This window comes from Penicillium taxi (genome assembly GCF_028828555.1).
Source record: "Penicillium taxi strain IBT 34144 chromosome Unknown utg000005l_segment0_segment0, whole genome shotgun sequence".
Lineage (NCBI taxonomy): Eukaryota > Fungi > Ascomycota > Eurotiomycetes > Eurotiales > Aspergillaceae > Penicillium > Penicillium taxi.
The window spans coordinates 455168-467722 of NW_026643207.1; the positions used below are offsets into that span (position 1 = coordinate 455168).

General features: G+C 46.4%; 5 protein-coding genes across 5 annotated transcripts; 2 read left to right on the forward strand and 3 right to left on the reverse strand.

The window, feature by feature from the left end:
- Positions 1-77: 77 nt before the first annotated feature.
- N7495_007538 (ankyrin repeat and BTB/POZ domain protein) lies at positions 78-2064 on the forward strand (the record flags this gene model as incomplete). Its single annotated transcript, XM_057210189.1, has 3 exons — positions 78-311; positions 381-466; positions 543-2064. 3 exons carry the CDS (start codon positions 78-80, stop codon positions 2062-2064), a joined length of 1842 nt encoding a protein of 613 aa, XP_057059732.1.
- Positions 2065-2400: 336 nt separating this feature from the next.
- N7495_007539 (uncharacterized protein) lies at positions 2401-3460 on the reverse strand (the record flags this gene model as incomplete). Its single annotated transcript, XM_057210190.1, has 4 exons — positions 2401-2622; positions 2660-2968; positions 2990-3073; positions 3116-3460. The coding sequence occupies 4 exons, from the start codon at positions 3458-3460 to the stop codon at positions 2401-2403; spliced, it is 960 nt and encodes a 319-aa protein (XP_057059733.1).
- Positions 3461-3481: 21 nt separating this feature from the next.
- Positions 3482-4402, reverse strand: N7495_007540 (DUF3176 domain-containing protein; the record flags this gene model as incomplete). The annotated part of the gene is made up of 4 exons (XM_057210191.1): positions 3482-3600; positions 3669-3774; positions 3796-3838; positions 3897-4402. The coding sequence occupies 4 exons, from the start codon at positions 4400-4402 to the stop codon at positions 3482-3484; spliced, it is 774 nt and encodes a 257-aa protein (XP_057059734.1).
- A 1677-nt stretch (positions 4403-6079) lies between these two features.
- N7495_007541 (uncharacterized protein) lies at positions 6080-6487 on the reverse strand (the record flags this gene model as incomplete). The annotated part of the gene is made up of 2 exons (XM_057210192.1): positions 6080-6268; positions 6374-6487. 2 exons carry the CDS (start codon positions 6485-6487, stop codon positions 6080-6082), a joined length of 303 nt encoding a protein of 100 aa, XP_057059735.1.
- A 194-nt stretch (positions 6488-6681) lies between these two features.
- Positions 6682-11197, forward strand: N7495_007542 (DNA repair ATPase SMC5; the record flags this gene model as incomplete). The annotated part of the gene is made up of 6 exons (XM_057210193.1): positions 6682-7794; positions 7855-8763; positions 8824-9729; positions 9786-9858; positions 9911-10038; positions 10091-11197. 6 exons carry the CDS (start codon positions 6682-6684, stop codon positions 11195-11197), a joined length of 4236 nt encoding a protein of 1411 aa, XP_057059736.1.
- Positions 11198-12555: the final 1358 nt, after the last annotated feature.

Sequence of the window (12555 nt, forward strand, 5' to 3'; positions counted from 1 at the left end):
TCTTATCGATTGTCCCGCATGTTTCCTCATCCCACTTTATTTGTATATTTTTGATTTATTTCTTGTGATTTAGAACAATGGCAGAGCGCACTATCCTGCGTAAAGACCAGCTGGAAATCAGCTTACACAATGAGAAAAAGTTGATCAAAGAAGGTGCTATCAAGGATGATAACCCGTTGGACCTCAGTGAGCCTTTTCGGGAACTTTGCAGTGCTTGCCGTAAGGGAGACCTGAAGGTCTGCCAGGAAAAGATCACTGAAGGGGTCAATGTTAATGCCCGTGACCCATATGACTATACTCCTCTGATCCTAGTAAGTTTCCAGAATTAATCATGCTTTATAAGCCTACCTATACTTCAAACATGTAGTAATTTCCGATAGGCAAGTCTTTGTGGGCACTATGAAGTAGCACAGTTATTGTTGGAATCAGGCTCGCTTTGTGAACGGGATACATTCCAAGGCGAAAGGTATTCTATCTATGCTGCTATTACATGTACTACTTCCCTGTGCATTTGACAAAGACTGACAATTGAATGTTCATAGATGTCTATATAATGCCTTGAATGATCGTATCCGCAGACTCCTCCTTGAATATGACTATTCTAAGTCAACTGATCCTATACAACCTCTCGCTGCACATACATCCTCACTTCTTACTCGAGAAGTTCCCATAACATCCGATATTGTGGTGACAGCGTCTGATGAATCACTCCAATTGCACAAATTCATTCTGGCGGCCCGATCTCCATATTTCCGTAGAAAGCTAGAAACAGCTACGGAAACCAAAGCATGGAAACTCCCCAGCAGTATCCCCCCTGAGGCATTCCGTGCTGCGATAAAATATCTATACTTGGGCGAAGCTCCACGAGATCTACGGAACGGTCCAGGAACTGAATTCTCAGAGTCAGAAGTTTTTGCTGGAGTCGATAAGATTGCTAAGTATCTGGAGATTTCAAGCCTGATGGATAGTATCCTCGACAGTGGAGACAGAAGACTTGCTAGACAACGGAGGACCGTCGAGCTTGGCAGGGGCCGAGATCAACTAGAGGAGTGGTTTCGCAAGAACGTGCTTGGGAACAAGATCGTCGTGGATAAATCAAACGCAAATGAGGTGAAGTGGGATCAAAACAATTCGATTTTTGCAGATGTCCTGCTTCAAGCTGATCAACTCCCGGAAGAAACCGAGAAAGGCGATGTACCGAAATCGGTCTTGTTCCCATGCCACCGAGCAATGCTGCTTCGTTCCGAGTTTTTCCAAATCATGTTCACATCTTCATTTCGCGAGGCTCATATCAAGGACCAACTGCATGTTATCAATGTGGATTGCTCGCCCGAAGTGTTGGAGATCATGCTCACTTTCTTGTATACCGAGCGAGCTGATTTCCCACTTTATATAGCGGTTGACGTTCTGTTCGCTGCCGACATGCTTTTTATTGAGAAGCTAAAGACCAAGGCCGCCGTCGTCATCAGTACGCTAGGAAGTGGTGGCGTATCACAGTCCCGGGCGGCAAAGACTCGAGGGAAGGACGAGGATGATATCGATATCTATGAGATCATGAGGGCCGCATGGACGACGCGTGTCCAGCGTCTAGAAGAGTTCTGCGCTCGATTCTTTGCATATCGGTTAGAGGCTCACATAGATACACCGGAATTTGCCGAACTAATTCAGGAGTCTGCGGCGCGTATCCAAGCACGACAAGAGACCGACTCAATTGAACTGCTGGACGACATCCGCTTCTATCTCAATGAACGCTTCCGACTGCGATTTGACGATGCCGGTCTCGAAGGAATGATGGATCAGCAGACTCCGGCTGAAGATGGTGAGTTGGGTGCTTCATCGGATGATATGACGAAAATCGTTGAAGGCGTGGAAGCGCTGGATGTCTCGGTTGCTAGTGACATCATTCCTGAAGACAAGACTCAGCTATCTCATAGTTATACTCGAGAAATTCGGACTTTGGATGGCGTCGTCGTCGAGGATGAGTTCTCCGAAGACGCTATGAACTACCAGATCTTGATGGATAAGCTAGATGATCTTCTCGAGAGGTTGAACCTGGACGCTTAGATACCTAGGTATCCATACCTATGGCATTCTCACCGCTTTTTGTCTGTTGCTTCCAAGATCGCGCTGAAGAACATCATATCGTATCTACGGATGACAGGTAGATTTTAGAGCAATTCATAAATAGAAAGATAGAAAGTGAACTTTTGATTCTGGCAGTGAATCTTCCACCATTGCTACTCATTTTCTGCGGAAGTAGTATCAAATGAGATTATAAAATATTAAAGTATGATAATTCAACTACAGAGAACTGTTCTGATGTTTCAATGTTGCAGAGACTGAGTCCCATCCTTACTGGTATGCCAGTCTTGACTTCATTTCCACCGCTTTCTGCGTATATTATTTCATAGAATGATTATGGAACAACAACATCTCATCTCCTCCAGCTTCATGATCAGCACTGTCTCCGCTCCTGTTATTGTCACCTTGGCGTTGATAGGAGAGCACAAGAGGTGTGACACTGTTCATCCATGTTTTCATCCAGGCTCGATAGGTGCTCCACGCACTACCCAAGCAGGATAAAGATCCCAGAAACCAGACAAGTACAGGGAGGGTAAGCCACTCCCAGTAGATATCAACATATGTCATCGGTCAGAACCTTTCCGGTGGTGATATTCTGCACAACAATGTCTGCAAAAGAACTGGCAGAATCGCTAGTATAGGCGCTGAAGGCGTTGTCTCTGATGGCTTTTGACATGCCAGCGGCCAAGTTTCTCATGCTGCAGGTTAATCTGTCATCCGACACACAAAATGAGGAATTTCCAAAGACTATGGATTCCAACGTGTCTACCGTAGCGTATATTCCAAATCCTGATGCATCGGAAGATTCGAAGAAAAAGGTATCAGATGCGGTACTCAAGTATCCTCCAAACATAGTTTCCAAGAAAACGCCCAGAGCTTTCCATGCCTAGAAATTTATGCCAAATACCTGACCCTTTTTCATTCCAAGGCTCTTATCCCAGGCAGGGTATAGCGCAATATGGTAATTGGTATCAGAGGCATTCACATCGACCTAAGTGGCTAGTTCTTTTTCTTCGTAGACACCCAGGCTCACAGATGCTTGGAAGCTTCGCACAACCGGCTGCAAGGAACATTCTGTCGCCACGAATTGGGTATCATTTCCAACATTCACCGAAAGTCCTCCACCAGTATTGTTCAAATTCGATGCCATGATATACTGTATGACGGAAAAGCTGCTGTTTATATAAACAATTGCTAGCTTTTTGCTGATTGCTTCCACAATCATGGGCCTCTTAGAGCCCAACTCATGTTTATTCGTGATATACCAGGTAGTGAGACCAGAGTCCAGCGACCAAGTGCAATTCGAGCCCCTAACACTGGCAACATAGGTACAATTATTTTTGAGCTCTGATGTGATATTGGAGCACAATGCACGCATCTCCAGACTAGTTATTGGATCCTAGGTACAGTTTCCGGTCGGGCAAGTATATTGAGGGATGGTCCAAGGCTGATCGGTGTTCGAAGGATCAACCAAGCTGCTATAGACGTTTGTCTTGACAGCGGGATGCACAGTGTAAGCTATTATCATTATTCACTTAGCGATTTTCTAACCAAAAGACCCAAAGATTAAATTAATGAATACATACTGGAGCCACTCAACAGTCGTCCGAGTCCGGCATATCCTGATGTGCTTGCAATCGATGCAACCTGGGAATGGTCTACAACATTGTGGGAGACATAGCGCACCAAGTTCTGGATGAAGGGATCAAATACTAGGGCTAGAGTTGTGGCCAGGCCGCCGAGAAAGGCCAAATTTCTAACAAAATCTAATCAGTAACAAAAAATAGCATGGAATAAATATTGAGGATACCTACCGCCCTTTGACTAGCCACATCAGGGCAGCGCTTCCAACAACTCCTCTGCTTGCCGAATCAAAGGTGTCGAGATCGGATAAGGGTCTGCTGCGTTTTGCAAACCAAATCCATTTTGCTTGGCCAAGTCCTTGACTGATAGTGTATAATGCACACGCTTTGGCGATCGTACTCAGCCATGAAATCACAGAATTGAGCGAGACATGATTCCAGATCGGCTGCTCATGACCATCGTACTTTTTTTTAAGATGATGATAATAGCAATGATGATCAGGGCAGAGACAACAATTCCAGCAGCTTCCAAAAGCCAGTCTCCAAGGAATCCCAATGTGGATTGCGAGGGAGCTTTCTCGCAACTGCGGTGGAACTTGGAAGCCATCCTGATTCTTGATACTGTGACTGAGTAAATCGGTATCCGATGCATTTGGTGGGATAGATTGAAGCTGTACGCCCACTTCTTTTACTCCATTGATAGGTTGCTTCCAAGGGACCCTTAGCCGTTGAAACATACTGAAGCTTGAAGTCTCAAAAAGGGGTTGACACAACTTTAGAATACGCGGACCGATCCCGTCAAGATACAACTTCCAGCTGAATTTTAGAGGATCAGGGGAAAGAGCAGTGAGTTATAAAGACAAAAATTTCAGACCTAGGGCTGGGCAAGATTGTCTCGATGTTGATGTAATCTCCGCACCTTGGTCAAGTTTCATAATGCTTATTTTCTACATGTACTAAGTCCTAAATGGTCCCATTCCGCAGTCGACATGGAAGCGGCTCAAGAATTATCGTTTACTAAGTAGGCATCATAAAAGTTGTTCTAACGGAAATTATACCGCTTCAGGAATCAACCGAGGCTTCAATTACTCGAACAGGCCTAGCTTTTTGAAAACTGAGAGAGACTGTGAGTGCGGGTTCATTGAAGTGGGTCAAAAGGTATATCAGAGGCTATTGTTGAGGCTGAGGGCTGATCATTCAATGTTACCGTTCTCACTATTTAGGGCATTGGTTTAGCAGATAGTAATCTAACCTTTTATGAGCCGCCCGGGTGGTGACACGGCTTTATTTCTCCCCCCGAGGCGTTTTTTCAACCGTGAAAGTCTCGACTCTCAAGGCATACCTGGAGAGCCTCAATGGGCTATCTATCCCGTTGTCGCAATAAAAGTATTGAGTACTTTCAAATGCTTAAGAGCTCTTGGCAAGACCCGCCATGGTTCGGTCTATCACTTGACCAAAAATATACGGAGTATCTGAATGGCAATGATGCCCCGTCGAAAGTAGAAGACAGAAAATGACCGATAAAGTTGAAATCTTTGATCCACCTCGTCAAACAGCAGGGGAATTTACTCATCAAGCAACATGACTCGACTAATAACGTATCGATACATTGGCGATCTGCACCATGATCACGGGGTATGCTACACACAGGTCCCAATCACAAGGGCGGTTCTGATCGACATACAAATCGGTGCTTTGAAGCCTAAGTCATGATCAGTGAATTCGACGGTGTGCTATATTCTTGGAGGAACTCACCTGATATAGGACTCAATGCGTTGTAGAAAGTTCAGAAGATCACTGATCTCTCATTCTTCATACGCTATACTGATTGGACATTTAGTATATGTGGGTGCGAACCACATTGGTCCGAGTGGATTGATAAAGTGGTAAACCCACCAAGGCAGTACTGTACTGATGGGAAATGATGGGATCCAGAAACCACCCAAGTGTGATGTCGTAGTGAGAAAGAGGATTGTATTGATAGGATGGATGAAGGACCTGCTATAAGGGAAGTAATTGCGTCTTGGTATCTTTACCACAGGTTGCATCGACCTCTCGTTGTAAGAGCCATCTTTGTTCATTCGACGACAAAACATAGAGACGTCTGACTTTCGGTAACCCTGCAATAGCCAGCCGCATCGATGAACGATATCCCCAAGACGCATTTATTATATCGAAGTATCCCAAACTTTCGTTGTTGTAAGTGGGCATCAACATTATAGACATTGGATTATTCTAGATTGTATGGAGACAATTTGGGGACAGATTGATGCAATATTGCAAGTTACAGCCTTGCAAGGAGCTATCCCAAGGTGCCATGGAGCAATGGATAAAGCAGTGCCAGACTGCCTCGATTGCCGATGAATGGAGGATGTCATTGGCCGACAGTGGTAAATGCAATGCTGATAGTGTGGTCATTGTCCTTCATTCGGGTGTTCTGATCCGGTTTCAGCCGCACTTCTTTGTTTTTTTTCATTCATTCTTGCATCTAGGTCCCGTATTTGCGTTTCAATCATTCCTCTTCGTGCGGTTAAATTCGAGCGCATGTCTCGAAGGGCCTTCATCTGCTCCTCAAAAGTCGCTTCTTGGTGTTTGAGCGTGTTCTTTATCAAGCAGGAAGTCAGAAACCATAGAGATATCCAAAGTACAAAGGATGTAAATTTAAATTGGCAGTAGCGTTGTTTGGGAGAATGACAATCTCAGCTTACCTTGGATATTTCTTTGTTAGTCTTGATACCGGCACCGAAGAGAGTTCCTGCAATTGTAATAGCTGTGACAGCCCCAGTCAAAACCAAGTAACGCACGTTCTTAGGACTCGACATCTTTGAGGTTGCTGTCAAAGAAAGCCGCGGCCACAAAGATATCCGGGGCTTTTCTCACCGCTTACCGAAATAGGGGCAGTATTGGCTTATCACAGACGCGTCCCCCTCGCGCGCGTAGTCGCTCTGTCTTTTTTTTTTTTTTTTAATTCTTACATCGTTTGGATGTCTTACCCCCACCACCATTGCGACTCAAAATGTCGTCCCGTAGTTCTGTTTCAAGTTCTGCTCTTGCCGGTCAACGTTTGAGTGACGATGATGCTAGTGAACGTTGGAAATCAACGAAGTCCTCATCCTTGAAAAACAACCACGAATACATGAGCCCCGCAGAGGATATTGATGATAACAATGACGATGACGATGACGAAGATCAAAGTAGTGAAACTAGCAGCCAGGACAAATCGGCCATCGATGATAATGAATCAACTCTCGAATCTCGTGGGTTGACTAGCAAAAGTACTCATCTGAGCTCGCGTCCAAGCGCCACAGAAGAGTTGTCATCAAGCGACGAAGAAGATAGAGAAATGAACGATGCAGCCGATGAGTCAACACAAGCGTCCCAATCTCGAGATAGAATCAGCAAAAGTTCTCGCGCCCCCAATGACACTTTATCAAACGACGACGAAGATGAAGAAATGAGCGAAGCAACCAATGAGTCCACACGAGCATCTCAATCCCGAGGAATGATCGGGGGCTCTCGCACAACTGTACCGAGTGTCCCAAGAAGGAATAAATCACCAAGTGGACGCTCGCGCCTGAGTATTGCTCAGGGCGAAGGACCCGGCGAATTAAATTACGAGCATCCTAGTGATATGGACGTGAGCCCGGCTGAAGTCTTCAACCCGCGGGCATCAGCTAGCAAGCGGTCGCACCTAAGCGCCATCCAGGGTGAAGACACGTCAGAAGACGAATCAACACATTCCAATGGATCTGCAAGAACAGCCGCAACCCAAATTTCCGAGGCTCGAGGATCTAACAGCAAGCGCCCGCGCCTAAGTTACTCACAACCTGGAGAGAGCGAGCACGCAGATAGTAATGATGGAGATGAAGATGGCGAGTCGAGCGATTCAAGTGAAGCCGTTGAAAACTCGGCTCGGGCCTCTCGTCCGCGAGCTACTGTAACTGAGGGAGTTGGCCCTGGTGGCTACAAGGCGGGAGCTATTGTGCGCATCAAGGTCACAAATTTTGTGACCTATACATCCGCTGAGTTTTTCCCTGGCCCGAAGCTGAATATGGTCATTGGTCCAAACGGAACAGGAAAAAGTACACTGGTCTGCGCAATCTGTCTCGGTCTTGGATGGGGTCCTAAGGTATGGCATTTTACATAGCAAACACTAATTTTCGTTCCGTATACTAACTGCTATCAATAGCATTTGGGACGCGCTAAAGATCTGGGTGAATTTGTGAAGCACGGTTGCCAAGAAGCCACAATCGAAATCGAACTTGCTGGTCAGCCAAAACTACCTCGAAATGTAGTGATCCGTCGGAACATCAAAAAAGATGGAAACCGGAGTTCATTCACAGTGGACAACAAACCGTTTGCTCATGCACAGGTTCTGAAGCTCGCGCAGGGATTCGCGATCCAGGTCGACAATTTGTGTCAGTTTTTGCCTCAGGATAAAGTTGCAGAGTTCGCTGGCCTCACACCCATCGAGCTTCTAAATTCCACCCAAAGGGCAGCGGCCGGAGAAGAAATGGTTAATTTGCACAGCCAACTAATGAATCTGAGAAGCGAGCAAAAGAAACTCCAAATGGACAACACCACCGATAAGGAGACGTTAAAGAACTTGGAAGATCGACAGGAAATGGCGAGACCTGATGTTGAAAGAATGCAACAAAGGGTTCTCATTGAGCTCAAAATCGAGCTTTTAGAACTTCTACGCCCGTTTCCAGTGTACAAGGATTGGCATCGAATGAACGTGATACTCAAAGAACGCAGAGACCAAACAAATGCCGAGTGGGAAACGCTGAAGAAAGAGATTGAACCATCTGTACGCGCAGTTGGAGCCAAAACCAAATATGTTAATCAAATCAAAGGCTTCATGCAATTTCAAAGGAAGCAGGTTGAAGAGTTGTCCAAGACAGCCCAGACTCGCGACGAAAGAATCAACAACTTGGAAGCTTCAATCAAAGACCTCGAGGATCAGATAGCCGCTGAAAAGGTCAGGAACAAGAAGGACAAGACCGAAGAGTTGAATATAAATCAAAACATCGTTAGGCTGAAGCGGCAACGTGGGGAAGTCGTTGAGTTCGATCCCGACTATTACAACGAGCAGCTGGTAAGACTATCCCCTTTCATACGGCAATAGTTGATGCTAATTTTAGTTTCATTCCTGAAGAGGGAGAAAACGCGGGAGAAACGCGAGGTCGAATCCCAGGCCGCAGAGATTCAGTCTCGGCGAACACCATTGAATGACAAAATCCAAGAACTTGAACGTGTGAAGGGTCAGGCTCAAGCTGAATTGGACAATCTCAATTCCAAGTCAGGCCAACAGGAAGCCAAGCTGGCCGCTTTGTCTAGAGACTCATTGAAAGCATACCGATGGTTACTTCAAAACCAGGACAAATTCGAAAAAGAGGTTTTTGGTCCAGTCGTGGTCACCTGTTCAGTCAAGGATCCCAAGTATTCTGATGCTGTGGAAAATCTGCTTAACAGAAGTGACATGACGGCATTCACAACTCAAAGCTTGAACGACTTTCGAACTCTGCAGAAAGCCCTCAATGTGGATATGAAGCTTCACGACATCAGCATAAGGACATCTACTCTGACGCTGAACGACAGGGCTTTGCAACCCCCGATCTCAACAGAGCAACTCCAGGAGCTTGGGTTTGATGGATGGGCGCATGATCTCATTAGTGGCCCCGAGCCTGTTATTGCGATGCTTTGCAGTGAGAAGGGGGCAAGTCAGACCCCAGTAAGTTCGCAAGATATTTCAGACGAGGCCTTCGATAGGTTGGAGAGTGGATCCGTTCATGGTGTCAATATTTGGATGGCCGGTCGCAAGTTATACCAAGTCACCCGACGTAAGGAGTACGGTGACAAGGCCAAGTCAACCAAGGTTCGCGACCTCAGGCCTGCCAAGTCTTGGACATCAAAGCCTGTCGATGCTTCTCATAAACAGCAGTTTCTGGATACCATCCGGGCCTGTGAGGCCGAAGAAGCCGATATTAAAATAAATCTTCGTGCAGAAGTCGAAGCAATGACAGAACTACGGGCTACGCGTGATCGACTGGATAGCGAAATGGCAAGCTTTGCTCTCCCTACTTGATATTGATTTACATTCATTAACATCATCTGCAGGAAGAAATTCAGGAAGAAAAGAACGAAAAGCAAACTGCACACACACATGCCCGAGCTATTCCTGAGAAAATCGGTATGTTATGCACATACCACTTGGGAAAAATCATACTGACTCCTTTTTTTAGTCCAGCTAGAAGAAAAGATTAAAGATATTGAGGCCCGCAGACAAGGAGTGAGGGATAAGGTACGAGGCCTTCGCGTCCAGCAGGATGAGATTCATATCCAGAAGGCTGAAGCTACCATTGAATATGCCGTAAGTTCTATCCTTTCAATTGTCTCAAAATACTCTTACTCATTTTATCTAGAATGCCGTCAGAGAGCTTCAATCAGCATATGAGGAACTAGTGCGAGTAGAAGTTCGTCATCTGGAAGCGCAATCCGATCTTTCAGCTCTTGTACAGAAGAACCATGATAATGGAGTACTACTTGGCCAAAAGGTCAGTGCGGCGGAACATGCTTTGAACGAATTCCAAGCATCTGTCGAGAAAGGAAGGACGGTGAAGCGAGAGGCGAAGCAAGCCGTGCAGCAGGCAAAGGCACGAGACGGAGGCCCAGAAGTTTTCGAGACAATGGGCTCCGAGGATTACAACGTCGACATGTTCAATGCCGATCTTGATTCCGAGAGAGCGCGCTTGGAGCTGACCCACGGAGGCAGCGCCAGCATGATCAAAGAATTTGAGACGCGTGATAGGCAGATTCAGAAACTGCGTGACAAGCTTACTGGGTTCGAAAGTACGCTGTCCAATCTCCAAGAGGGAATCGATGAGGTTCGTGCAGTATGGGAGCCGAGATTGGATGCTCTCATCAGCAAGATCAGCGATGCCTTTGGTGATTCCTTTGCCCGCATTGGCTGTGCTGGACAGGTCGGCCTTGACAAGGTAGAATCACCCCCTGGTCCAAATGGCGAGCCCGGTGGTGTTGAATTCGACCAGTGGTCTATCCTAATCCACGTCAAATTCCGAGAGAATGAGAATCTGTCAATCTTGGATTCTCATCGCCAGTCCGGTGGTGAGCGAGCCGTCAGCACCATTTTCTATCTGATGGCACTGCAGTCTCTCTCCGCATCGCCCTTCCGAGTAGTTGACGAGATCAACCAGGGTATGGACCCCCGCAATGAACGTATGGTCCACGGTCGACTTGTGGACATTGCATGCGCATCGACTGAGGAAGAATTTGACGAGGATGGCAATTCCATCGGAGGCGGAGGCGGTGGTCAGTACTTCTTGATCACACCTAAGCTTCTCAACGGCCTGTCCTACAAGAAGGGTATGAAGGTGCTGTGCATCTTCAGTGGCGAACACATGCCAGAGGATTACCGTAAGCTAGATTTCGGCAAGGCCGTCCGCACCATGCACGGGATTAGACGCAGGAGCCAGGGACAAGTGATGCGCAATGTTGGTGTTGCCGCGTGAAGGAGATTGTCGAGATACATACCACCGCACTTTTTTTGGGACTTTTTACACGATTTTGAAATACACACTAAGTACCTCGGGACCTACTTTCTATTTTCAAAAGCCCCAAGATATACCTGCCTAGGTTAGTGTCCGTAGCTTACATGTAGTAAGTACTTCCATGGCTACCCAAGCATCAATAGAGAGTTGTAACTGGTTACTAAGCATTATCTGGCTTGTGTATGGTCTGAAGTGCTCACACAATGGACTCGACATAGATGGAGGTCTAGATATGGCTTTTGATAACAAGGTATGTCCACGGCTGTGCCCAGATCAGTCCTAGTATCTCGAACCTTGGAAAGATGTAGTACTTCGTGCCTTCGGCAATTTAGCCGGCAGTTTCGTTTTTGCCGACAGGAATAAACTTAGCTTCTGCGTATATTCCCACGACCATGAATATATATTAAGATTTGTACCATCAGAATGGTATAGGCGTTGATTCTTCCAAGGTTCTATTCAACCTTGGAAATTGACTAAATCACACCTGCCCAAGCGAGTGTCAGTGGAGAAGGAGGTCTCCACTTCACTTTGGGCCTTGTTTATATCCTTTCTGGCTCCATGCATCGGCCTGTCCATTTCTGTCGTCTGTGCTCTAACCCCTCTTTCACTAAGTTAGACTCGAACTAAAAACCAAACGAGCTAATTTGACTAAATTGGGCATCGGAGATGAGATGTGGAACTAAGTATGAGGCTGCAGGTTATGCGGCATTGTGGATCATAGAGGAACATTTGAACCTTGGAAATAATCTCGCAGACTCTGCTGACTTAGGACTAAAGATGTTATTCTGGGTCATACTGGGTCATACTGGACCATCCTGAACCTAAGACCTTTTGCAAAGATCATCCTCCCCGGCCATTCCTTGTCTCCTTGACTCCTTGTCATGCAGATCGACTACCGGGCGTTTCCGCCGCAGATCACTGGCCCCATTTTCGGAGCTTTTGCTTGCCAATCGTGTGGACGTTGTGCAACTCCTCGCTAAGGTCAACTCTAAATTGTCTGGGATTCGAATCCTGATGGTTGTGCCCCCCCTTGTTCTTGTTCATCCTGCCACGCTGACTGCGTTCTTTCTTACCCACCAATCATGCATGTATTCCCTCGATGATGAGTGCCGTGTCCATACAAGGCTGATCGACAATGCACCTCATCGTCCGGTGGGAGGAAATGATGGACGATTGGTTCGATATTCCACGATGCCGATAAAATTACAATCGACCGTCGATCCATCACAGGTGCCGCAGCATAGACCAAAAAAACCAAGGATGGGCCATGGCAAAAGTGCATTTGCCATTCTCCAATATCCCTACAAGTTTGCCTTACA